Source organism: Passer montanus, unplaced genomic scaffold, assembly GCF_014805655.1.
Source record: "Passer montanus isolate IOZ18808 unplaced genomic scaffold, ASM1480565v1 scaffold37, whole genome shotgun sequence".
Lineage (NCBI taxonomy): Eukaryota > Metazoa > Chordata > Aves > Passeriformes > Passeridae > Passer > Passer montanus.
Genome location: NW_024368485.1, coordinates 388,553 through 412,053, shown reverse-complemented (window position 1 = coordinate 412,053; position 23,501 = coordinate 388,553). Strand labels below are relative to the sequence as shown.

Sequence of the window (23,501 nt, the reverse complement as noted above, 5' to 3'; positions counted from 1 at the left end):
GTGTTTGTTATGTCACTTGAACATAACAAACATAAGTGAGTTGGTGAGACTAAGCCAAACTCACCTCAGGTATAAGCAAGTGGCTTTAGTTGCACCAAAGAACAACCTTAGTCTAGTTCTGAATGAATTCTCTATGTAGCCTGCTAAGTACTCCACTAGTTAATTTATGATAATTAATGTTCCCTTTTGTAGGCTGGAGCTCTGGTCCATGTGTATACAGATGGCTCTGTGTTACTTACACATGGTGGGACTGAGATGGGTCAAGGACTTCACACCAAAATGATTCAGGTAATAATGAGTTTGGGCTTAACTGAATAAGATATCTTTTCAGGACAATTACACTCTCCCTACAGCATTGCCTCAGGCACCTTGACACTTCCTCCCAGAGAGTAACAAATCAGGACTGATTCATCTTCATTGATTCAGCAGCAGTGCTAGATTTCCAGAGTATTATCACAACTAAGTATTAGAATTAGATTCTTCATCATCTTAAATCTCATTATGTAAATAATGCATGTTTACAGTTTAACTACTCTGGCAATTTCAGTTAATCTCATAAAGGTACATTTTCTATCCATTTCATATAAAAATTAGTTGTATTGAAAACATATATATCTGCATATGTTAGTGCTTTTGTAGTTAAAAAGGCTTAAGGGAGCATAATTCCTTTAGCAGGAAAATGACAGGAAACTATCATAAGGCTTTTGATATTCTGTTTTTTTTAAACTGTTGAGAGAAGAATTTAGTCTCATAATAGTGAAGTGAATGTCTGTCATTGTGGCAAAAGTGTGTGTGCTCACACACATTCAGTCTGTGAAATTAAAATATAACAATGTCTTGACCAGTTCTCAGTCATTGGAACAGCTCAGTCTACAGGAAAAATAAAGTTTATGGTGGGAGAGGATAGAGGTTGCAGTGTGGGTCCTGGCAGTGCCAGCAATGACTGACAATGCTCATGGATAAGAAGTGCTGCTTACTAATTGTTTATCTTTGCTTCACAGGTCGCTAGCAGGGCCCTGGGAGTCCCCACCTCCAAAATTTACATCAGTGAGACCAGCACAAACACTGTCCCAAACACCTCCCCGACAGCCGCCTCAGTCAGCGCCGACATCAATGGAATGGCCGTCTATGTACGGAAGCTGAGTTATTTAAAGCACTGGCTTACAAGGGAGGGCTCCAGGGCATGAAAAGCTGACCTGTATTTATCTGTTGTTGCCTAAGGAAAACAAGGAAAACAATTATCAAAAGGCAGTTCCAGTGTAAGGATGTCTCATAACATTAGCTGGTATAGCTAGCAGTGGCATTACATTGAGAATTACTATATTTTTCAAGTTATTCGAAACTCTCCTTCAGTCCTTTGGTAGCTCTAAAAATAGAGTGTTTGGGATTGCTCAGAATGAGCAGAACAAAGCATCCATTTGAATAGCCAGCTTCAAAGTAATTAATACAGCCTTATCTATAACAGATGTGTTTTGCTGCATGTGTTAATAGCAAATGGTTTGAGAGCTGTGCTGCACAAGCTCTAAGTGTTGATCAGCTCAGAGCAAATGTTCTGCTGTAGCAATGGCATGGTCGTGGCTGTCTGCCATGGTGGAGTTACCAATGCATATATTTGCTGGCTATGTAGTTTTTCCATTTCAAAACAAGAATTTAGTACTGGTCATTCTCAGTTTAAAAGACAAGGGGAAGTGAAACCTGCAAAGTAAAATAATCGGGCTGTTTTTATTCTCTGCACAGCTTATCTGTGTAGGTTGAATTTTGGGAAGAAATTTTTTGTTCTTTCAGTGTTAAAGGATTATCTTGTAAGCTATGCTGAGCTGTCCTGTACAGATGGGGTACAGACAAAGTTAATGCATGAATGAGCAGACTTCTTATATTTGTGTCATGGTCTACAAAGTTCTGTGCTGAATTTGGGATTCCTTTCTGCTATCGGCACAGCCAACCTCCTTTAAAATCCTTTCCAGACAACATTTCTTCCTATGTAGCAAGACATCCATTAGTGAACTTTGTTCCTTTTTATGATTTGCCAAAGTCCTAAAGGCAATATTGATTTAAATACAAGGTTCTTTGAAACTCTTAGAGGGCTCTTAATACCATAAGCTGGCTATTCAAATCTTAAACTATTTCTTCTCGCTCTCTTTGTTTCTAGAACGCGTGTCAGACTATCCTAAAAAGACTTGAGCCAATCAAGCAGTCTAATCCCAAAGGATCCTGGGAAGACTGGGTAAGCTGTTTGTGTCTGTCATGAGACAAGTGGACATTGTCAGAGATTGTTTTAATTGGCAAACCATGTGTGCAGGTGTCCTCCAGGCCTTCTGCATCTTGCTAGCATAGATTTGAGCAAAGACAATGAAACACAAACCTGGCACAGATTTCCAAGTAATTAAAACTTACAAGAGGTCATCCCCAAGATGTCAATTATTACTTTAATCCTGAGATTTCTCCAAATTTTGGGGCCTGCCTACAATAAACTTCATCAGACAAAAGTCTTGAGTGGTTATCTTTATAGTCAGACTACAGTCTTGAACAAAAGGGAACCTGATTTTTAATGAAGGGATTCTGTAGCATGGACAGCTCTTGTTGAGCTCCCATTCAGCCCCTATAGTGCTCCTTGTCTGCAATACTTCTTTCTCCTCAATGAGAAGAGATGGATGGGCTGTAAGACTCTTTTCAGACTGAAGCTCTGCTCTCCATCCGAGGCGTTTTGACTTTGGAAGGCAGGGTAGAATTTCCCTCACTAGTCAAGATGACCTGTCAATTTTACCTTTGTCCCTGAGGCTAAAAGTATAACTTGTAGCTGAGAGACAAACAAACACCAGCAGCTCTCATCCTCTGCCAGTGATTCAAGTTCTGCCCTTGGCAGCTGCTGACGGGGTGTTTGGGGAGGCAGCTGCAATCATGATGTTTGGCAGTGCTGGAGCAGAGTAGTGTCACAGCTGTCTGTCACTGGACATTTGCTGTTTGAGGCCTCCTGGAAATGTTTTTGTGCAGTTATTTTGAATAGCCTGGTTGTAATTTTATTGTTTTCAAACTCTTGTTCACGTTGCCAGATTAAAACTGCCTATGAGAACTGTGTCAGCCTGTCAGCCACGGGGTTTTATAGGTGAGTGAAAATTCACACTGCAGAGGCACTGACTCGAGTGCATGGATTGCATCCACAGAAATTCTGGGAAGATTTACAGCCCCCAAGCCCCTGTAACTGCTGTAAATTAAAGCTGCATTCCCTTTCCTACCTACAAGTGATAAGCTGAGGTTAACAGTCTCTTGGCTGGGGAGAATTGATTCCTGATGGAACACAGCTCTGAGAGCAAGTAAATCTGACTTCATTCCAGCTGACCTTGGTCTGAAGAGGCATAAATGAAATCAGAGCTTTGCCTGGGGCCCTGCTGTGTGTCAGCCCTGTGGCCTGGTTTTGCACTAGAACTGCCATGCAGGATAAGAGGGAACAGGAGTTGTCCTTGAGGAAAATCTCTTGTGGCATGAGCAGATACCAGTGTTTCCAGCAGTGTTCTCCCATTTCAGGCTCTTGCTGGACCCTGTGTAGCTCTGAAATGAGGCACTTCTCTTAGTCACCTTTACTGCTGGAGGAAAGCAGAAATCCATCACCTTTAAGGCAGAGGGGTTGACATAAATAAATAAGCATAGTGTTGAGAGGAACATATTTAGGGCTAAAATACACTGTGTTAGTTTCTTTTGCATCCCTGAAATGTATTTTTTCTCTTAACCAAGTGACTTGTCAGCATTTTAATAAAACAGTTTTCAGATAAATTGTAAGTAGTGAAATTTGCCATTAACTGTGCTTAAAATCAGTTCTAAGCTTAATAGAGTTTCTGCTTCAGCTTAATTATGTTCTGAAGTTTAATGGCCTTAAAGAAACGTTCAGCTGCACTCTAAAAGCAAAGGACTTTTCACTGGATTGGTAAATAATAGCCATCACAAACCCTGAGAATTATGGGGAAATAAAGATGGCTAAAACAGTTTGCTAGTTTCAATCAGGTTTTGGAGTAGAGAGTAGATTAAGCAGATTTCTCTTTATAGTTGTTTACACTTTTAATTTCTGCATGGGATTGACAGAAGGAATGAAACAAAAGTGAATAAGGATTTTTGATACGCAGCAATGTAGTTGTATTAAATGACATTAAATGCGGTTTTGTTTCTCTTTGTATCAAGAATTCCTGAAGTTGGCTACAACTTTGAAAAGAATGAAGGGAAACCATTCTCCTACTTCAGTTACGGAGTTGCCTGCTCTGAGGTTGAGATAGATTGCCTGACAGGTGACCACAAGGTGAGGGGTCAGCAGTGAAACAGAACAAATACTGGGTGTCAGCCCATTCCTGGCTCTGTCATTGGTCTGGTGTGACCTTCAGCAAATTTCTTAACTCCTCTGTTCCACAGTGCACAATCCGTAAAGTGTAATAAAACAATAATTATCTACCCTGTGGGGATTTTGGGGCTTAATGAATGATTGCAAAAGTTATTGGATTTGCTTGAGTAAGAGATAGCAGCACTGTGTTGGCACAAAAGTACAGAAACATCCTGGAATTGAGTTAATAATTAAAAAATAACACTGATGACTTCTGGGAAGAAAAAAATAAAGGAAAAAAAAAAAGAAGAAAAAAATTAAATAATGATCTGACCTAGCTGGTTATGTTGAGCTACAGGCCACTGATGCCAGCATCTTGGAATTAATATTAACTGGGTCCACTGGACCTCTGGGGAAAACTGCAGTGAGTTCCTTTGAATTACTTTTGGGGTGACTCAGATTAAAAATCAGTATGAGAAATTCAGCTGAGATAAGATTATGTGGGATAGTGTTTGGATACTCTTCCTCACATGAGACCATGGTGAACCAGCTCCAGAGATCTGTGCTGATTCACCCTTCATTCCTGTTTTTAGAACATTCGCACAGACATTGTTATGGATGTTGGTACCAGTCTGAACCCAGCCATAGATATAGGACAGGTAAGTGAAAAGTATTGCTATTTCCATCATGTTAAGGCAGTCACACTGCTTTCAGGCTTTTCTATTTATTATCCCTCTCTGGGTTGTGCCTTTGCAAACACTCCCTTTTTAACCTGGCACAGAATTACATAGGGAAATATTCTGTTAAGGTTTGGAGATTTTTGCCTTTTGGACAATAAGACTACAGGATATTGTTCAGTTACCACCCCATTGATGTTTTTCAGGCTAAATCCCACACCTGATATTTATATTCCTCTCTGTCAATATTAAGTTTATTTAATTTAGTGAAAATTCTCCTGACTAAAGAGTTAGGGTGGCAGATTCTGTCCTCCAGCTGCTGCTGTGTAGAATTCTCAATAGGAAGTTGGACCAGTCACTTATCTTGCAAAGTCCTTGGGCAGGCACAAAATTACTTCAAAATTTTGTGCAGTAATAACCACACTATCTCTTATCAGATAAAGGTAATAAACCAGGCTTGTTTGACAGACCAAGAAATGAATTGTCAGATGTATGCTTATCTAGCCATCTTAGCTCGCTGGCTAACTCTAGATGTTGATATGGTGTAACTCAATGAAACTGCTGCAGGATTTGGGATGACAGGACAGCATGAGTTGCAAAGCTCTGCTACAGCTAAAATAAAATTTCCTTGAAAGCATCATTTTTTTCTGAAAGATTTTTTTTTTTGGAAGTGTCCAAGGGGAGAGAGGGATTTTCTGTCTTCGCAGCCTGTCGCTTTAGGTTTGGGAGTTGAGAGATGGGCTAAATGGAGCCTGTCAAAGGGGTCTTCAATTCCTGTGTCCTTCCATTGCTGCAGTGGATCTGGGGGCACACGAGAGGATGTGGCATGAGGAATGCAAGTACACAGAGATGGATCAATGAATGCTTGTGACTGCTCTGGCTGTCAGATACCTCAATGGGCACAGAGAGCAGAGCTGCTTTGTGCAAGGTTGTTCAAGCACATCCTCTTCTTGTAATATTTTTTCTCCTAAAATTTACAGTAGGAAAAATATGCAAAGTTTTTTAGTACTTAAATGGATATGGGAGTGTTTTTGCAGGTGTCTGTGCTGCTGACCTGATAATATGCAGCACTTAGGAAAGCATTTATACTGAAAAAGAAAGCGTAAAATAGTTTGTCTTTAGATGTTTTATCTTCAATCCTTTTAGTCTACATGTCCTTTGATATATCAGCAAGTTCAACTCATTCAATGCTCACCTGCCTGGGAAGAAATCAATACTTTATTATTGATTTTTTTTTCTGTTGCTTCATCAGAAAATTCCTGTCCTGTGTTTACAGAAAAGCTGTTTGCATGTATTTGTAAATTGCTTCATCTGCCAGGGAAATGCAGCCACATTTATGTGGGAACACAGGAATTGTGCAAAGATTGTACCCAGCAGAAGGGACAAGAGTTTAGAGATAAAAAGTGGGATCTGAGTCAGGTGGGAAGAGTTGAAAACCTTGGTGGATGTCATCACTGTTTGTCCTTGTGCAGGGAAGAACAACAACAGAGACTGTAACCTTGTTTGGATGTGTTTGTAGATAGAAGGAGCCTTTGTCCAGGGCATTGGGCTCTTCACCATGGAGGAGCTGCGTTACTCTCCTGAAGGGAACTTGTATACTCGAGGGCCTGGCATGTACAAAATCCCAGCATTTGGAGACATCCCAACAGAATTCAATGTGTCCCTTCTCCGTGACTGCCCCAACAGCAAGGCAGTTTACTCATCCAAGGTATGCCTGTGAGGCCTGTGGGCCTCTTACTGCCCCATAACACTGTGAAGCTGAGTGGGATAAAGTCATGATCCTGTGTGTCTAAACAGTTCATCTCATCATGCTGTGGTTACTCTGAGGCCAGGATGTTTTTCTATTTCTTAACAGAAATGCGTGTACTATCCTTTCTAGTTAGGAAGAAGTGAAGTAACCTGAACATTTCTGCCCTGATTGATTCTGATCTGATTCTGTCCTGTCCATTAGACAGAACTGAAGTGGCTTTGCTGTGTGAGAAAGCTTGTGTTTTGTTCCTGTTCCTTCTTTAAGTGGACTGAGGGTTGATTTAGCTCAGTCTTTCCTCACTGATCACACCTGGCACACTGGAGGCTGTTTTATCATGTTTCCTCAGTGAGCACATCTGGTAGACTGAGGTTCCCGTCTGGAAGGCAAAGCCTCACTCTTGCTTGTGCTCTCTCTAGGCTGTGGGAGAGCCCCCTCTGTTCCTGTCTGCCTCAGTGTTTTATGCCATTAAAGATGCCATCTATGCAGCAAGGAAGGACTCTGGCCTGACAGAGGCATTCAGGCTGGACAGCCCTGCCACCCCCGAGAGGATCCGCAATGCTTGTGTGGACATCTTCACCAAAATGGTAACAGCCCCTGCTCTCACAGTCTGCTCCCTGGCCAGCCTGCCCACGGGGAGTGTGCCTGGAAGTCACAGGGCCTCAGGGCTGGGATTAGGGCAGGGTGGGGAGGCTGTGTCCCTGCTCCAGCAGATGGTTTTGTTTCATGGGTGTTGTCCTTCGTTTGATGTGCCATCAGCTGAGAGCCAAATCCCCAGGCCAGCACTGCTAGGGCTCCCACTGCAGGAAGGGCTGCTGTACAGGATCTCTGAAGTTCAGTCCATTCCATTCTCCAAGTGTTGTGTGTGGGACAATGGCACTGGCTGCTTGTCCTGATGCTCCTGACTGTCCTCTCTCAGAGAACCATCACGTATAGCGAGCGCCACGGTGTGATTTAGTGGTATCCCTCAGCAAGGGGGAGGGAGAAAAGTGTTCCTTCAAATACTCCCTTCTTCTGGATGTTACAGCCACATGAGTCTCCTTAGAGCTGTGGACTTGATCTGAAGGAGTGCAGGAGTTATCCCTGTCACTGGTTTCTCTGGGCTGCTCTGTCATAGTGTTGTCACAGGGCTCTGTAGTAGTCAACTATCAGGCTCCTAACAGAAATGCCCTGAGACAGGCACCTCTGTGTTTGGAAAAGCTGGGATAGAAGCTCCTATCTTCACAAAGTCCCACCTGAAAAGCAGCATGGTGAGACATGCTGAACGTTGGACAGGACCCTCATTTGTTGCTAATTCAAATATTTTTTCTCTTTATAGTGCCCTTCTGCTGAGCCAGGAACCTTTAAGCCATGGTGTGTGCGTGTGTAAGAAGAAAGTTTGAGGAGCAAACTCTGCTGAAACTGAGCTTACATCAGAGGAACCACAAGGCAGTAGGACTATAATGGAGGAAAAAAACCAACCTGTGTTCATGTGGCTCACCCACTGATTCATGGAGCTTTCACATTTAATTGTCCAATCATTATTTTCTCTATGAGAGGAAATTGCTGCCAGATTATAGCTGTGATGTAAATTCAAATGAAGTGTAAGTTGAAGGTGATGTTATCCAGGTGTAATTGAAAAATCTTACAGATTTCATATAAAATTGCTGCAAGGATGCTTCTTACCAGCCAATGTGAAAGAGCAGGGTGGTTGTTTCTTTTTCCTGCTATAGGAAAAAGATGTATCACCTTGTGATGCTGTGCCAAGAAGGACTCAAATGTGTTGATCCCAGACACAGAGTCCTCTAGCTGAGATGGGGGAAGGTGTAAGAGGTGCTGAGGGCTGGACCCTGCTGTGTTCCCTTTGCACACAAAGCCAGCTGCATCCTAGAGGAAGATGAGCAGGACTTTTGGTGTTGGCTAATGATGATGGTCTTACCTGTGTAATAAAAGTGTTTCAGAGGAAAAGGCTAAAATGTGACCAGCAACTGATTTTACCCCAAGTTCAATGACTGTTGCTTTGTCTGCACCTGGGCTTTAATGAGATTTTAGTTCAAGTGCTACCTTTGTCTTCTCTGATTAAAGATAAAAACTAAATATACCAAGAGTACTTCCAACAAGATGCTGCTTTGTTTGGCACAGACTTTTCCTATCCCACACCTCCACATCTCTTCCCATCCTTTAAATAGGAAAGGACATCAGAGACCTTGGAGTAACAGAGAAACTTGCCCATCGATGTTCCCAAGGTAATTTATACCAGCCTAAGCAAGGGGCACAAGGAGGTTGGGCACAGATTAGCTGGCTCTGGGTGCCCTCTAGGGTAAATCCCTTGCTGTCATGGCCTTGCCTTCTTTCCAAGAAATTTCTTAGTTTTGCTGAATGTAAGAGATGGATGCATTTTGCTACAGGGAGTGCTTGTCTGAAAACTGTGCTGCTATGTGATGACCTGGTGTCATCTGGATTGAATATTTCTTTGTGTTGGATTTTGTGCTGGGCATCCCTCCTGACAGGTTTTGTCACTGTCAGATTCAACACTGGAGCACCATGTTATCTCTAGATGGTGTCAGCCACATGCTGTGCCTGCTGATCATTTGCAAACTTCTATCTGTTTTTCTGGCCTACTGCTTTATAAAAATGTCTTTTTTCTCTTTTTGCACCCCAGGGCCATCAAAAAAGTATGGTGCAAGAGGATGTAACTCCTTATATAAAATTTTGCTGACATACAAACTTGTTAAAATTTGCCTTCATCTTAGGACTGGACAATGCATGCTCAGTGTGAAATATTTTTTTAAGCACTCCAGTATATACTGCTTGAAAAGGTGTAGATTTATTTCTCAACTCAAAATATTATGGATCTACCAGCTAGAAGAAGGGAGTTACAGGAAGTATTTTGTGCCTGTTGGTCTTGCTATGTAATTTTTTTATTAATTGAAATATGGTAATTGGTGTTTCTTAAGCTTAAGGTGTTTCTTGCCACTGAGGTACTGGGCAAGAACACAATTTTGTTTTCTCCTGAAAGTTGGTAATATCTAAAAAACTTCCTAGAGAAGAAAACTTGATAATTCATGTGCAAGAACAGCTATTGGAGCCTGTGTGTTCACACTCTTGGGTGTCCAGGAAGGGATGCAAAATACTAAATCTGTAAGGTAGATTGGTATCAGCTCTTTCTGTGAATTCCACCTCATGGGATTGCTGGACATGTTCCTTCAGACCAGGATGAGAAGAAATCCAAAGGCATTGTGTGTTAAAGCAGAGCATGGAGACACAGGCAGAGTGGGATATCAAGGAGTTCCCAGTGTCATGCCAGGGGAAAGCTGCCAGTGTTCACAATAGGCCTGCTGCTTGTGATGGTGCTGGGAGACGTTGGGATGTCACTAGCAGGATGAATAAGTGCTCTTTTTCTCCCTGGTTTTGGAGTTTTCATCATTTCAGGAGGGGTTTGTGAGTGTCTCAGTCACAGTGACTGCCTGGTCAGGTGAATTTTTTTGAAATTAGATATATCAAGTCTCTGTTTTGCTATTTGCTTTGTGAGTTAATTGGAAAGTATTTGCCAAGTTCTGTGTACGTGCAGTGGTCAGAGCAGGCTGCTCAGAGCAGACCTGTGGAGCCAGTTTTGCTGCAGCATCAGTGACTCACTCTTTCCCATGCAGCAGCCCTGGTCCTCATGCCCAGCCCAGCTTGGGGCCCTCCTGACACCCTTGCCCAGCTGATGGAGAGAGGAAACACTTGCCTTTTGGGGTGCACTGGAATGGAATGTAAATTAAATCAAACACCTGGGGATGGCAATGGTATAAAATTAGTGTTGTAAAGTAATGACAGCAACTGATTGTGAGGGTGTAGGGAAAAGGGAAGCTAACAGGAAGTGACCTTGCCTTTTGGGGTGCACTGGAATGTAAATTAAATCAAACACCTGGGGATGGCAATGGTATAAAACTAGGGTTGTAAAGCAATGACAGCAACTGATTGTGAGGGTGAAGGGAAAAGGGAAGCTAACAGGAATTGACAGGAGGCTAACAGGAATTGACAGAAAGATCATTGTACTACCTGCCTGTGCTGTGGGACTCTAAGGAACATGAAGCTGAGGTTTTCAAGTCACCTCTCAATGTCTGAACATTTCATACATTGTTTTCAAGGAACTAAGTGCCTGGCACCTTAAAAAAGGACTAGGATCCACTGGAGAGGGCTGGCAGGAAGAGAAGATTCCTGACCTGAGGTGTGCTCTGCACTACAGAGCTGGTGGGGAGCAGCTCTCCTGCCCTGAGTGCACACCACTGTCCCCTGCCAGGTGCTGTGTCCCATCTCCTCCCACTACATCTCGCTGTGTGGGGTCTCAGCTCACTGTCACTGGAGGGAAAGCTACTCATGAAGAGAAAAATGTTCCTTTTCTAGTACTTGCCAGTGAAATAAAGCATGGATGCAAGACTCTAATTTAATGGCATATAATTGGAAATTTGCTGCTTTTCTTCTTTCAGAAGTCTGTCTCAGAAGAGGAACTGTGCCATCTTGCTAGACTGTAAAGTACTGCGCACAATAACGGCACTTAAATAGTAATTACTGCAGCTGGAGAGTGTGTGGGAGTGTGAAAGGAGCCCAGCTGATCTGATGTTTTAATGCTATTAATTGCATGGCCTTCTGTGAGAAAGGGAGGCCAAGATTTTGGTAATTGTTTCAGGTCAGGTCTAATCAACAGTTTTCATTAACGTTCTTTAATGAGCGCTGTCAAAACGGTACCATGAATGTACATGGAATTCTCTGTGAATGTCACAACATTGCAAAATAAAGCTGCTACATAATCTGGAAAGAAAAAAATCCTATGGTCAGAGTCTGGCAGGATTTGAAATCTAGACAAACTCATCCTTGGTGTTTGCTTGACAAAGATGGACCTTTCCCAGGGACTGAGAGTCAGATCAGCTCGGTGACCAAAGTGGGGAGAGGGTGGGAGGTTGCTCTGGGCTGCCCAGCTGGATGAAGCTGTGAGCCAGCTGGAGAGACTGGGCCTCTGTCTGGCCACACTGGCAGCCATGCCCAAAAGAAAGCAGAGTCAGTCCTCGTGCTTCTCTGCCAGCAGGAGCCTGTAGTAGCCACATCCTGTTTCCCACAGCAGCACAGTGCTGCATTCTGATGCTTCTAGCCACCTCCACAGGGCCCACCAGTTGCTGACACAAGTGGGAGGCAGCCTGTCTGGTGCTGTGGCTGGTACCTGGTTAACACTGACACGCCCCTGACTCAGGGCTAGTGCAGTGAGCTGAATGCTGGCCTTGGCCTGTTGGAGTCAGCCCTGGAAGAAGGGGAGCCAAACTCAAAACCTGTGAATGGAGCAAGCAGTGGGTGCCATGCCCAGGGCCCACTTGAGCCCACCCACATGGGAGATGAGGCTGTAAAACAGGAACAGTTCACACAGAACAGAATAGACCAAATAATGGACTGGGCTTGACCTTCCCTGAGCACGAAAAGATTGGGAACACTGCCAGTGGTTCCCCAGCAGGGTCTGCCACCCTTTGTCATATCTCAACCTCCAGGTGACATGCTCCTCTGGGAGCACTTCTTGTATCTGAGTGGGAAGAGTTGTCAGGAAGAAGCCATTGCCAAACCTTTTGGCCCAACATGGAGCCTGGAAAAGGAAATATCAGCACAGGCACAGCATGTGTGATGCCACAGTGGTTTGCAGCTGGTCCAACCCACCATACCCCAAACTGCTGTGTTTCTCCCATCACAGTTCAGTTCGTGCAGTTTTCCAAGTCCAGCACCACAAGTTTCCCTAGTGCCTGTTCTTGTTGTGTTTAAACACGGTTCAACCACGCTCATTCCCTGTCCCTGGCAGTGGTGCGTCTCAGCTTTCTGATGAGTCTTTTGGACTATGACACAGAAAACCTCACTGCAAGCAGCTGTGAAGCAAAAGCCTGTCAGTACCTTGAAGCACTTGCTTTTTGCTTAACGCTCCCTGAAATAATTCTTCTGTGTGGGCTATTTCTGCCAGGTCTCTGTGGTGCTGGGACGGTCTGACAGGAAACTGCTAGAAAATGGGAAAGCAGCGAGGTCCCAGCGGTAGAAATGAGACAGCCTCTGCTTCTGCTGGGCAGACAGCTCGCTGAACATCTGCTCTGACAGCCACCTGTAGGTCCACTGCACCTGGCTGTCGCTGAGCTCAGGGAGGAGGCTGCCTGCAGGCAGCCCAGCCCGGCGCAGCAGGTGGCCCAGCTCCTGCCTGAGGAAGCCAAACATCACCACGTAGTCGTAGTGGATGAGGCAGGGCCGGCACAGGCTGACCAGCGGTTTCCAAGCCGCGCTGCCATTGTGCATTCCGCTGTCTAGGACCTCCTGGACGAAGCTGCTGAAGGAGGGGCTGATGCCCATGCCTTGCAGGAACGTGGCGATCAGCCTGTGGAAAGGGTCCCTGACAAAGAGCACCTTGGTGTAAGACCCCAGCATGGCCTTTCTCTCTGTCTGGTTGAAGTCGCTCAGCCGTGTCTCCTCAGCGTGCAGCCGGCGGTAGGGCAGCAGCACTGGCAGTGTCACATTTTCCTCCTCTAGCTTCTCCAAAAGCTGATGCCATTCCTCCACCCCTGCTGATGGTACTTGGCAGTACAGGAGGTCCAGCTTGGTGTTCACCCTCAGGCTGGGGAGCAGGGAGGCTCTCTCGTCCGGGCTGCTCGGCAGCGTGGTGACTTTGCCTGCTTGGCTGCAGAAAGCTCTCAGTCTCCTCTTCCTGAGCTGCTGGACGTGAAGGAAGGTGTCCAGAGTCAAAGTGAAACCCTCCTCTGCCTTGGGGGCCAGGTCACCTGGGAAACAGCATTTGGAGATGGGGGTGAGGAAAGACACAGTGCCCTGAGTCAGACCCCGAGCACACAGTGCTGTTGAGGCTCTTTTCCAGTTATTCCAGTGTGGAAGGATTCAGTGTGGATGAAATGGGTAGGAGAGGGGAGACCAGCCCTGTCCGGCAAAGAGCTTGGCTTTGCTGGGAAATGGGTTTCTGTCCCCATGAACATGTGAGATTATGGACACTGAGACACCCTCCTTTCCCCAAATCACCATGCCTGAGGAGTGATCTAAACCACAGATTTATTCCAGGCCCAGTTCTCCACTAAATCATAATTTTTGCTTTTAACTCCTTGCTTGCCGCTGAACATCACAGAGGTGAGTTTGCCAAAGAATCAAAAATATTTTGACAGAACAGGCAGTAGTAAATTGGTTTGTAGCTACAAGATGTTTGTAGCTACATGATGTCCTGCAAGCCCTTTTGCATCTGTTAACAGGTTAAGATCAGGTACGAAGTATGTGTGACTAAGGGATTACTCTGAATGGCTCAGGGTGATTTAGGGACCCAAATGACATCATTTCTTGCATCACTCCCATATGTAAATTTTTTCTCTTGAAGATAAAAAGGCAAGAGCAAATAAAAGGCAGAAAGCAAAGAGAAGTGAGATGACAACAAAGCAAATATAAAAGGCAAAAGCAAATACAAAGACTCTATGAGAGTGAGTTTAATTTCTCAAATTTCAGCTTTGCTTTTTTGTTTTCTTATTTTTAATGTGAAAAGGCCAGAGTGGGTTTGAATGTGGATGATTAATGCCTGCCTTGTTAGTTTATTTTCTTTAGCAGTAGCACATCTGCCTCATCTGCTCCGTGCAGGCATCTGGCAGCCCTGGGGAGCCAGTTTGATGGTTTGTTCTGGGTCCTCAGGAAGTTAAATATTTGGGGAGGCTCTTGTACGGAGCAGCACAGTTAAAAGCAGAGAAGCACAGTTAAAATTAGGCAAAGGACATCAGGAACACAGTGATGCCTGAAGCTATCCAGAGCTGTTCTTTGTCTCACCCAGCGCCAGAATGACAATTCTGCAAAATCTAGTGATGACTTTGCCCTGGAATGATGGGAACTGGAGGGAAAAGATGCATTTTTAAGGCAAGAAATGCAATAATCACCAACGCCCCTGCTCCCTCCTGCCTTCCCAATAGCACCTCACAAACAATGCAAGTTTTCCCAACAAAACTTTTGGGAGTTACCTCCAGCAGCCTGACACCTGCTTTCCCCACCACACCTGAAACCAATTCCCCACTAAGAACATAAAGCCGCAGGGCCCCACAGCACGGGCTTTCTCCACAAACACCGTGCCAAGGAGCGTTTTCCATCCTGCAGGCATTTGCTCACCTAGACCCTCTGGGAGAAGCTCCAGGGCCGTTCCCCCAGGGCGCAGAAAGGCTGCAGAGCCGCCGTGGTGGCCAGGCCTTACCTCCGTGGCTGCGGGCCGGGGTCTGCAGCAGCAGCAGCCTCCAGCTGAGGAAGGCGGCGATGGCCAGGGCGGCCGAGAGGCCGAGGCGGGGAAGGAAGCGCATTTCTGGGGTGAGCTGGGTGCCGAGCGCTGCGGAGCAGCTCGGGACCGAGGGAAGGGTGCTGGGGAACCTGGTGTGTTTGTTTAAACACACCCAGCCGGAGCTGGGTTAAAGTACTGTTTGGGCAGCGGCTCGGCTCGGCGCAGGGAAATGGCCTGAGGCACAGCAGGTGCCGCCTGCCTGCGCTCGCAGCGTGAGGCTTTGAGGCGGAATCTGCCTCGTTATTCAGTCTGTGCCATGCCAGGTGACAGTGCTGTGAGGAACAGGCCACACATCCCCACTTCTGTGCAGGCAAAGATGTCCCTGGTCCCCTGACCCTCCCTATTCTCCGCTGCTTTTGGCACCGAGGGAGGGAGGCACAACTCAGAACGGTGCTGTGGGGAGCAGCCGGCACTGGGGCTGAGCAAGCAAGTGCTGGGCCACAGCTCCTGCCTCTGTGCTGCCGGGGGTCTTTTTAGCTGTGACAGGGCCCAGCCAGTGTCGTGTGGCAGGTCGATGATGAGTGGAAGTTTTGAACTGCTGTCTGCTGTTTACACCGGGCCGTGCGGGGGCCTCACGATACAAAACGAGGGGGTGAGCTCCCATGCAGACGCGCTGCTCCTTCCTTTCGCCATGGAATCCGTGGGATGGAAATCCCCGTGCCAGGAGTTCCTGAGGGCCGATTTGCTCTCCTCCGGGCCACCGTGGCTTTCCCAGCAGAGGGTGCTCTGTGTCCGAGGAAGCCCTGCCCTGCCCTGCCCTGCCCGCCGCCGGGACAGGCGAGGGACGCGGGCTCTGCCCGCCCTTCCCCGCTGCGGCTTAGCGGATCAGCCTCACATTTGTGCCTTTTAGTGCCTTTCTACAGCGAGGAGATGTTTCCTCCAGGTCTTGTGGCCAGACCCTGCTGCAGGTGTCCCTGCAACCTGCCCCCGAAATGTGGGAGAATGAGAGCTGGGGGTGTTCGGGGCGGGTGTGAGTGGCCGTAATTTGCTTATCCATTTCTGCAGGGACTGTCCCCGCCACAGCCCCAGCGAGGCGAAGCACAGCTGCAGTGGGTAGAGAGAAGTGCAGCTGATTTTTATTTTACAGTCATAAAGTGAAAGCAAAGAGACGTTCTCTGTCTGGAGGGCAGAAAGAAATAGTGGAAAACCCCCTTTGTTTTGCATAGCAAGGAAACTGAACTTCCTAAGTTACATCAGGGTTTCATCTCTCTTTGCTCTAACTTGTATCTGCCATTTAAATGGCGATTTTTAAATTATTTTTCTTGCCCCTGGGATTATATATATATATTTTTATTTTTTTTTTGTTTGTTTGGTTTTTTTTTGTGCTGAAAAGTTTCTGAAACTCACTGCTGGGCTTTCCCCTGTTTGCCTTCCATTCACCCCCCTAGCAATAGCCAGCAAGGCTGAGACTGCAGTTCTTGAACTGAAAGGCTTCCTGCTATATGCTTGTAGGGAGCCAGCAGCCTTTTTTGGGCACAGAGGCTGTCAGGTGTGGAAATGCATTCACATCCTACTATTTAATGCAATTGCACAAGGGAATTAGTTGGGGAATTCATATGAAGTTTCCAGTAATTTAGGAAAACCCTCACTGCCATGAATGTGAGAAAAAGCCATTCTCTTTTTCTTTACACCAGCAGTAGGATTGCCTGAATAAGGATTTCCAGATTTTTTCCCACCAGTATCTTGAACAACATTGCCTTGGGCTGCCTTTTTCTCCTCACAGGACGCACACCCTTTGGAGATATAGGTTAATAAACATCCTCCTCTTCAGCTGTCCCGCATTCCTCCCACTTCCAAATTTTGCAAAGTATTGTCTTGTGTGACCATGACCCGTGGGCACTGGTGTGAGGGTTCCCCCCCTTGTTCCTCCTCATGCCTGCCTTGTGGGAATGTGAACTTTGCGAAGTGATGGCAAACACTGCCTCGTTTGGCAAGGGATGTTTTTACACTGCGAGGAAAGGAAGAGCGGAGAGGAAACCTTCTTATCCCTCTTCTTGTTTGGAAGCTTGCATATGACGTGTGTTTAGGAAGCAAATTCGGGCCCATCTCTCAGCAGAAATGTGGGAGCAGTTGGAGGAGGAGGAACAAAGTTCCCAGCTCCCAGAGCATCATGTAGTGTGGAAAGTCTCTGGTCTTTGGGAAGGATGGTCCTGAGAGCAGGGCTGCCAGGCTGCTGGCTGGGGATGCATTGCACTGAGTGGACAAGGATTCCTTGAAATCAACCCAAAAAGTCCAGGGTGGGAGTGGTTATTTGTGAATAAAGTGGGTTTTCTGCAAGTGGCCTCTTTTCCATCATGTCTCTGTGTTCCCAGAGCTCCTCTCTGTGCCTGTGGAGAACCTTGGCTGCCCAGCTTGCTTTGAGGGTGGGGCACACACCCCATCACCTGCCCACAGGCTATCTCACTCTCAGGGATGCAGTTTAGCACTTCAGTGCATGAGGCGGAGCCTATGTGTAAGCATCAGCTCCTTCAGTCTTATGGTCATTTCCAAATTTGGCCAACTCAGTGCTTTCTGGTGGGATTTGGGATTTTCTTCACTCTAGCTCCTGCCAGATGTCATGAGCCAATCTGCCCAGCACCCCAAGTCCATCTCCATCTCCTCCAGTGCTTCCATTCAGCGCTGCCACTGTTGGCAGTGGATTTGGAAGGTGGACATTTGTCCTTGTGCATTGGACAGGGAGCACCAGGCTGGCTTTGGGCAGCCAGGGAGAAGCCAAAGGCCACGAGGACTGTCCCAGGCAGCAGCATCCTGGGACTGAGCAGCACTGGACCAGAAATAGTTATGCAATTTGGAAAGGAAGGGAAAGCGAGTTCCCATTGCACCCAAGGAGTGGAGCAGGTAGGACAATGTTTGGAGTGGTTGTACAGCTCTGGCGCTTCCTGTTTTCCTGCGGGCAGGAGCTGTGATTGTCACTTCTTATTCAGCTCCTCATCCTGGGAGGAAGACAGCATCGGGCTGTCCAGGGGCAGCAGGATGTTTATGTGGCAGGCTGAGTCAAGGTGCTGCTTTTAATACAACCCAGAGCAGAGTCATTGGGGGAAACGTACATTTTAGATTTCTTCTTTTTTTTTTTTTTAAGGCTCATGAACATCCAAAGTGCTTTGCAATTACCATTGAGCTGTGTGGCCGAATGCCAGCTGAGTGTCATTGTTCTCTAAGGCTATTACACGAGGATTTTACAGGGTGCCATGTACTACTGGTAATTTAGGGAGGATTTGTCTAATTAGTGATGCTGCATTGAGAGGCTTTGCTTAATTACTCCATAAGCTGTTAAACTTTGCATTGTCTCAGCCAGGCCCACATCAACCAGAGCACCCAAAGGTGGTGGGGAGAGGATGAGGCAGCCATGCAGCCTCTGCCATGTGCCCATCCAGAGGAGCCCTCTCTCCCTGCTTTATTAAGGATAAGACCATTTCCCTGGAAGGAGGGACCAAGGGACTCAATATTTTAAAAAATGTGGGGATTTCAGCCATTATCTCTATGCAGTAGCAAATGGGAATCCCATGGGGAAAAGTAGCCTGTGTCTGGATCTGTGTATTCAGAGGAAGAATGCTCATGGGACTAGTGGCCATCCCATCACTTCCCATGAAACCAGCAGCTATCCATCCCATTGCCTCCATCCCGTCATGTGCCATGGGACCAGCAGCCATCCATCCCATTGCCTCCATCCCATTGCCTCCATCCCATCACCTGCCATGGGACCAGCAGCTATCCAACCCATTGCCTCCATCCCATTGCCTCCATCCCATCACCTGCCATGGGATCAGCAGCCATCCATCCCATTGCCTCCGTCCCATCACATGCCATGGGACCAGCAGCCACCACCCCTGTCCCAGCATCTCCTCATGGAGCTTTGTGGTGCCACCTGAACAGCACAGGATCTTTTACCACTGAGTGTTTCTCCAACCAGATCTCAGCCTTGCTTTGTGTCCCAAGCTCCCCCTGGCCTTCCTCTCTCTTTAGTGCTGCATGGGATAAACCCAAAGTGCTCCTGGACAAACCAGGCAGTGCCCGTGCATGTGTGGTACTTTGGGAAATCTAGTCCTTCAGCTTCTCTTTCTCATTTGTTTTTTAATGTGAATTTTGTTTCATGCGGGCAGCTCTGATATTTGGACTGTTCTTCCCTTTGGGACCTGAGTAAGAGAGCAATCCTGAAAGAGCCTTCAGGAGCAACTTTTCCACCCCACCAGCATGGGGACAAAGCCTCTGCTCGGCCCCCAACTTCACAGAGGTGAGAGAGTTTTTACTTGGGTGGCCTCAGCCGCATTGCTGGGGGCAACACAGAGGAGATTGGGGTCTGAAACATCTCAAAATCTCCTGAAAAAGAGCTGGTGGTGGTGAAAAACAGGATGGCAGGAAGAAAAAAACCTCTGTTGTAAAATATCACTCACTGGAACCAGACTTTGATCTCCTGCTGTGGTCCCTGATGGGAAGGGGAGGTGTGGGCTGGGAGGAGATGGGCAAAGAGGGGATCTCCTGGGATTTGTGGTTGTGTCTCCCATGGGTCTACTTTTCCTGAGCCACAACTCTCTCACTGCAAAATGGTTTCCCCAGACTTCACACCCTGTGCCTGCCCTGGTTTTTTTGGGGGCAGAGAAGCACTTTTGCTTTGTTTACAGCAGCATTTTCCCCTTTTTGTGTCATTTTTTATGCTGCTGCCTGATCAGGTGAGGAAAGCTCTCACCTGTGTCTGTTGCTGGACATGGGGGAATGAATTCTCAGGCAGCTTTTGACCTGGGGACTGGATTTTGCTGATGCTGCTGAAAGCTGAGTTTGTCTGGGAGTGCACCCAGACATCTGCCCACTGTTCCTGGCCTCTCCCAAGGGAGTGCTGCCCCATGACACTGCAGGCTATCACATTTTCTTGGTTGCTGGTTGTTTCCATTATTCATACAGAAACTCTTTAAATATTCAGAGATCTCTTGACTGGTTTTTCAGTGACTTGTGGAGGTGGTGGCACGGCTCGCTGGGGCCACCTCCACACCTGGTTTAGTAGGATGCTATTTCTGATGAGCGATGTTTTCGGGAACTCTGGAGCCTATGGCCCTGACTCCAGACCAGAAGTGGCAGGGGGAAAAGGATTTAAGGTCTGTTTGTTTTACTTTTTTGTCCAGACAATAAGCCAGCAAATACTCCCAGATTGTTTATATTTGGATAAGGCCGCTCGTGTCCTGTGAAAGGAAAATGACACATCTACTACTTCTCCTGGGGAGAAATGGTGTGGGACAAATGGACTCCTGGTGTGGCTGCCAGAAGCCTCTTGATGCCACTTCTGGGATGTGTGGGATGGCAATGGCACTGTGGTCCAGATGGGGAGAGCATGGCAGGGGCACAAATGCCTGTTTTTTCTCTGCTGGTGGCATTACTTTGGGGCCAGATGCACGAAAGGGCAGAGCTTGGTCCCCAGTGCCAGCCCCACATTGCTGCCTCCTTCTCTCCCACTGGGATGTGGGGCTGTGGACACTGGCAGGTAGCCTCATCAGACTTCCCATCCAACAAGTTGTTTTTGGAGTCTGTGGGATGTGAACCACAAACTGAAATTCTGTTTTTCTCTGTTTTTCCCAGAAGCTCAGCCCCTCCTGGCATGGCACTGCATGGGGGAAAGACACAAGGCACCGAGGTTTGGCTTCAGGGCTTTGGGCTGGCCCTGCTCAGTTCCCACCACCCCTAACCAGGACATCAGGGGCCTGACCCCCCCAGGACACCCAGCTGGTCGTGCCTGTGTCCCCCCATCTGTTCAGGCTCTCTCAAGTCTCTCTCAAATCTCTCCTGCAAACCAAATGCATACCTGAGGTGTTTTCACAGGAGCTGAGCAGCCCATCATGGCAAGTCACAACATGAAGGTTCCAAAACCTACCCCATAACTGTTTTCTCTTTTCATTTCTTTCTTTTTTTATTTTTTTTTTTTAAATTTAATTTGTTAAACCACTCCCTTGCAGAAAGCACCACCTGCTTGTCCCATAGGGAGAGGTCAGGCAGGGGGAAGAATAAGTGAACTTGAGGCACTATGGCCCTGCTGCAACGGGTCAGGTCAGGGAAGAGGAATTTTCTTGGCTCACAGAGCCTTGGCAGCTCCTGGGGTGGCTCTGCAGGCTTCACCCTGGGGCAGGTGCTGTGAGAAAGTGCCAAGAATTCACAGCTAGCTCTACTGCAGTCTGTAACTCCAGCTGGGTCCAACACCCCCTTTCTTGATGTCAAAATTGGTCAGAATTTTTTTTTTACATTTCCTCAGGGTTATTTTTTACCTAAAAGTGAAGAAAAGATAAACTTTTCTTCCTATTTTTTCCCCCCAGAGCTTTTGGAAGAAGTAAGAGGGGAAGTGACTTTTCTCCTTCATTCAAAGTTGGTAAATGCAGCCAAAACTTGCCTCCTCCTCCTCCAATTATTTTACTTCTATTAGTAATTCTTGCCTGTCTGTAAATTGGGCATTTCTGCATTTATTTTCATTCTGTGGAAATAACCAGTCCCCAGCCTCTCCTCTCTGATGTTTGTCTCCCCATACATGCTGAGATTCATTTGATTCAAATATTTCCAAACAGACTGGAGACAAGAGAAGCAGCTTTTTGTCACTTGCAGCACCACATTTCCACAGAACAAAAACATGATGTAATGAATGAAAAGGCCTGGAAACACTGAAAACCACTCAAGAAGAAAAAAATTGCAAATGAGCAAATTGCCATCATTTCACACACAACCACAATTAAAGAAGCAGCAGATCTGGGAGCCGAGGCAGTTTTGGTCTGAAAAAACCCAAAGGATTTCAGCTCTGCTTCCTTGTCCAGGATTTAAAATGCAGCAGCTGTTAAAAGTCATGCTCTGGTGCTCCACCTGCCCCGAGTGCTGAATTCAAAAGCAGGCAATGAAATCCTGAGCTGACAGGCCAGGAAAGCCATGAAATGGAGGAGCAGGGATCTCTGTGCCTGAAGGAAAGACTCAGGAGGATTGAACACCTCTTTCACCCCAGCAGCCTTCTGACTCTACGAGCCTTCATCTTCCCCTACATCTATTTCCTGGGAACGCAAGGTGTGGGAACAAATTGCATTTTGGGAGCCCTTTGGAAACAGATTTCAGATGCACTGTTGCTAACTCTGACCTAAGACCTGGCAGCAGGTTTTGCCTTTGGGAGCTTCTGACCCCAGCTGGTTGTTGCACCCCGATTGAGCATCCTCAGGCTCATTCTCCTGATGAAGATGAAGAAGGAGACAAAGGTGAATGATGGAGAGGTGGCTTCCTTGGGTAAAACACCCCTCAGGCAGGAATCCACTGCTTGCTTCGGCCTCTGAGGGGAGGACAAGCCAGCGGGGAAGAGGTGGGAATGTTCTGTAAAATCCATGCCATGTGGATGCGACCCTTAAGGACATGGCTTAGTGGTGGCCTTGGCAGTGGCAGATTAATTGCTGAACTCAGTGATCTTCGAGGTCTTTTTCAACATAGATGATTCAACAATCCTTTCACCATCTGCTGAGTGCTGGGATCAGTGTGGGAGTGGTGCTCCAGCTCATGGGGTTTAACTGGAGCAGAGCACTGAAATGCCCCTGAGACCTGGCTCTTGGGTACTCCTGAGGCTTTTTTTGGAGTCTTGGCTGGTGTTTTGGTGTTGCTCCAGCACATTCCCACTCTCTTACTGTATCTCCAGCAGCCCCTCTGCAGAAGACCATGCTGGTGTCCCCGGAGAGCTGCCAGTGCCAGCTGTCTCTATAAATACCCCTGGTATAAATTCAGAGCTCAGTCCCTGGCAGGCTCAGTCCTGCCCTCTGATCACAGCATTGAGGGGTGCTGGGCTGGAAACTCACAGGCTGCAGAGCCCTGCCACAAGAGAAACAGCTCTTAATGCCTTGTTAGAAAACTTACATTTCGATTTTCCATTGATTAATAAAAGTGATGCAGTGGTGGTTCTCGCTACTTCAACATTTCCATTCCCTTGGTCTTATATAAGTCAAATATTTCAACTTTTGTACCAGGACAAATCATTTTTAGAAAGCCTGTGTGTATGCCAAAGTGCTGCAGCTCCATGGCAGTGAGCCTGGGAGCTGGGCTGAGATGTCCATGTGTGGGTCAGACCTGTGGTTGCACTCTCCCTGTTCCATGGAGGAGTCAGCTTGAAGCTTCCCATGGTTGCAGAACACACCACAGAGAGCTCTTGCCCCCTGGCCCAGGCAATAGCAGCAGTGCTATTTCTCAGGCTGACCTAAAGGGACATTTCTTTACTGGGCTGTCCTTGCCCAGATTGATTTTCTGAATCTTTTCAGATTTTACATGGTGAGGTCTCCTGGGAAGATCCCCGTTGGATCCAAACCCCTGAGAGGAGGAGGGAAGCCTCTCTAGCCTGTGCCTCTCTGACAGCTCCTGCAACATTAAAGGGTGTCTTGGGGATGGGCTGCAGCCAGAGCTGCTCTCAGTCCTGACAGCACATTTTTGACATCCACTGCCCCACTGAGAATCAAGATTTATTCTTAAAAGGAAAAAAACATGCACTTCTCTTCTTTG

General features: G+C 46.8%; 2 protein-coding genes and 1 long non-coding RNA gene across 4 annotated transcripts in view; 2 read left to right on the top strand and 1 right to left on the bottom strand.

Moving 5' to 3' along the window:
• XDH (xanthine dehydrogenase) overlaps positions 1-8,682 on the top strand; it is a 49,509-nt gene extending 40,827 nt beyond the window's left edge. For both annotated transcript variants that reach the window (XM_039716842.1, XM_039716843.1), the window contains exons 29-37: positions 193-288; positions 1,002-1,130; positions 2,150-2,224; positions 3,051-3,103; positions 4,171-4,285; positions 4,897-4,962; positions 6,500-6,688; positions 7,147-7,314; positions 8,046-8,682. In XM_039716842.1, the coding sequence (XP_039572776.1) occupies positions 193-288; positions 1,002-1,130; positions 2,150-2,224; positions 3,051-3,103; positions 4,171-4,285; positions 4,897-4,962; positions 6,500-6,688; positions 7,147-7,314; positions 8,046-8,096 (942 nt within the window). In that variant the 3' untranslated portion in view covers positions 8,097-8,682. The remainder of the gene's footprint in view (positions 1-192; positions 289-1,001; positions 1,131-2,149; positions 2,225-3,050; positions 3,104-4,170; positions 4,286-4,896; positions 4,963-6,499; positions 6,689-7,146; positions 7,315-8,045) is intronic.
• A 274-nt stretch (positions 8,683-8,956) lies between these two features.
• Positions 8,957-15,097, bottom strand: LOC120505899 (carbohydrate sulfotransferase 14-like). The gene is made up of 3 exons (XM_039716846.1): positions 14,934-15,097; positions 10,574-13,485; positions 8,957-10,431 (listed from the first exon to the last, which is right to left on the bottom strand). The coding sequence occupies exons 1-2, from the start codon at positions 15,034-15,036 to the stop codon at positions 12,671-12,673; spliced, it is 918 nt and encodes a 305-aa protein (XP_039572780.1). The 5' UTR covers positions 15,037-15,097; the 3' UTR covers positions 8,957-10,431; positions 10,574-12,670.
• Positions 14,820-20,882, top strand: LOC120505900. Its single transcript, XR_005628372.1, has 3 exons — positions 14,820-15,043; positions 19,115-19,245; positions 20,580-20,882. It is a non-coding gene; the product is annotated as an uncharacterized LOC120505900 (long non-coding RNA).
• Positions 20,883-23,501: the final 2,619 nt, after the last annotated feature.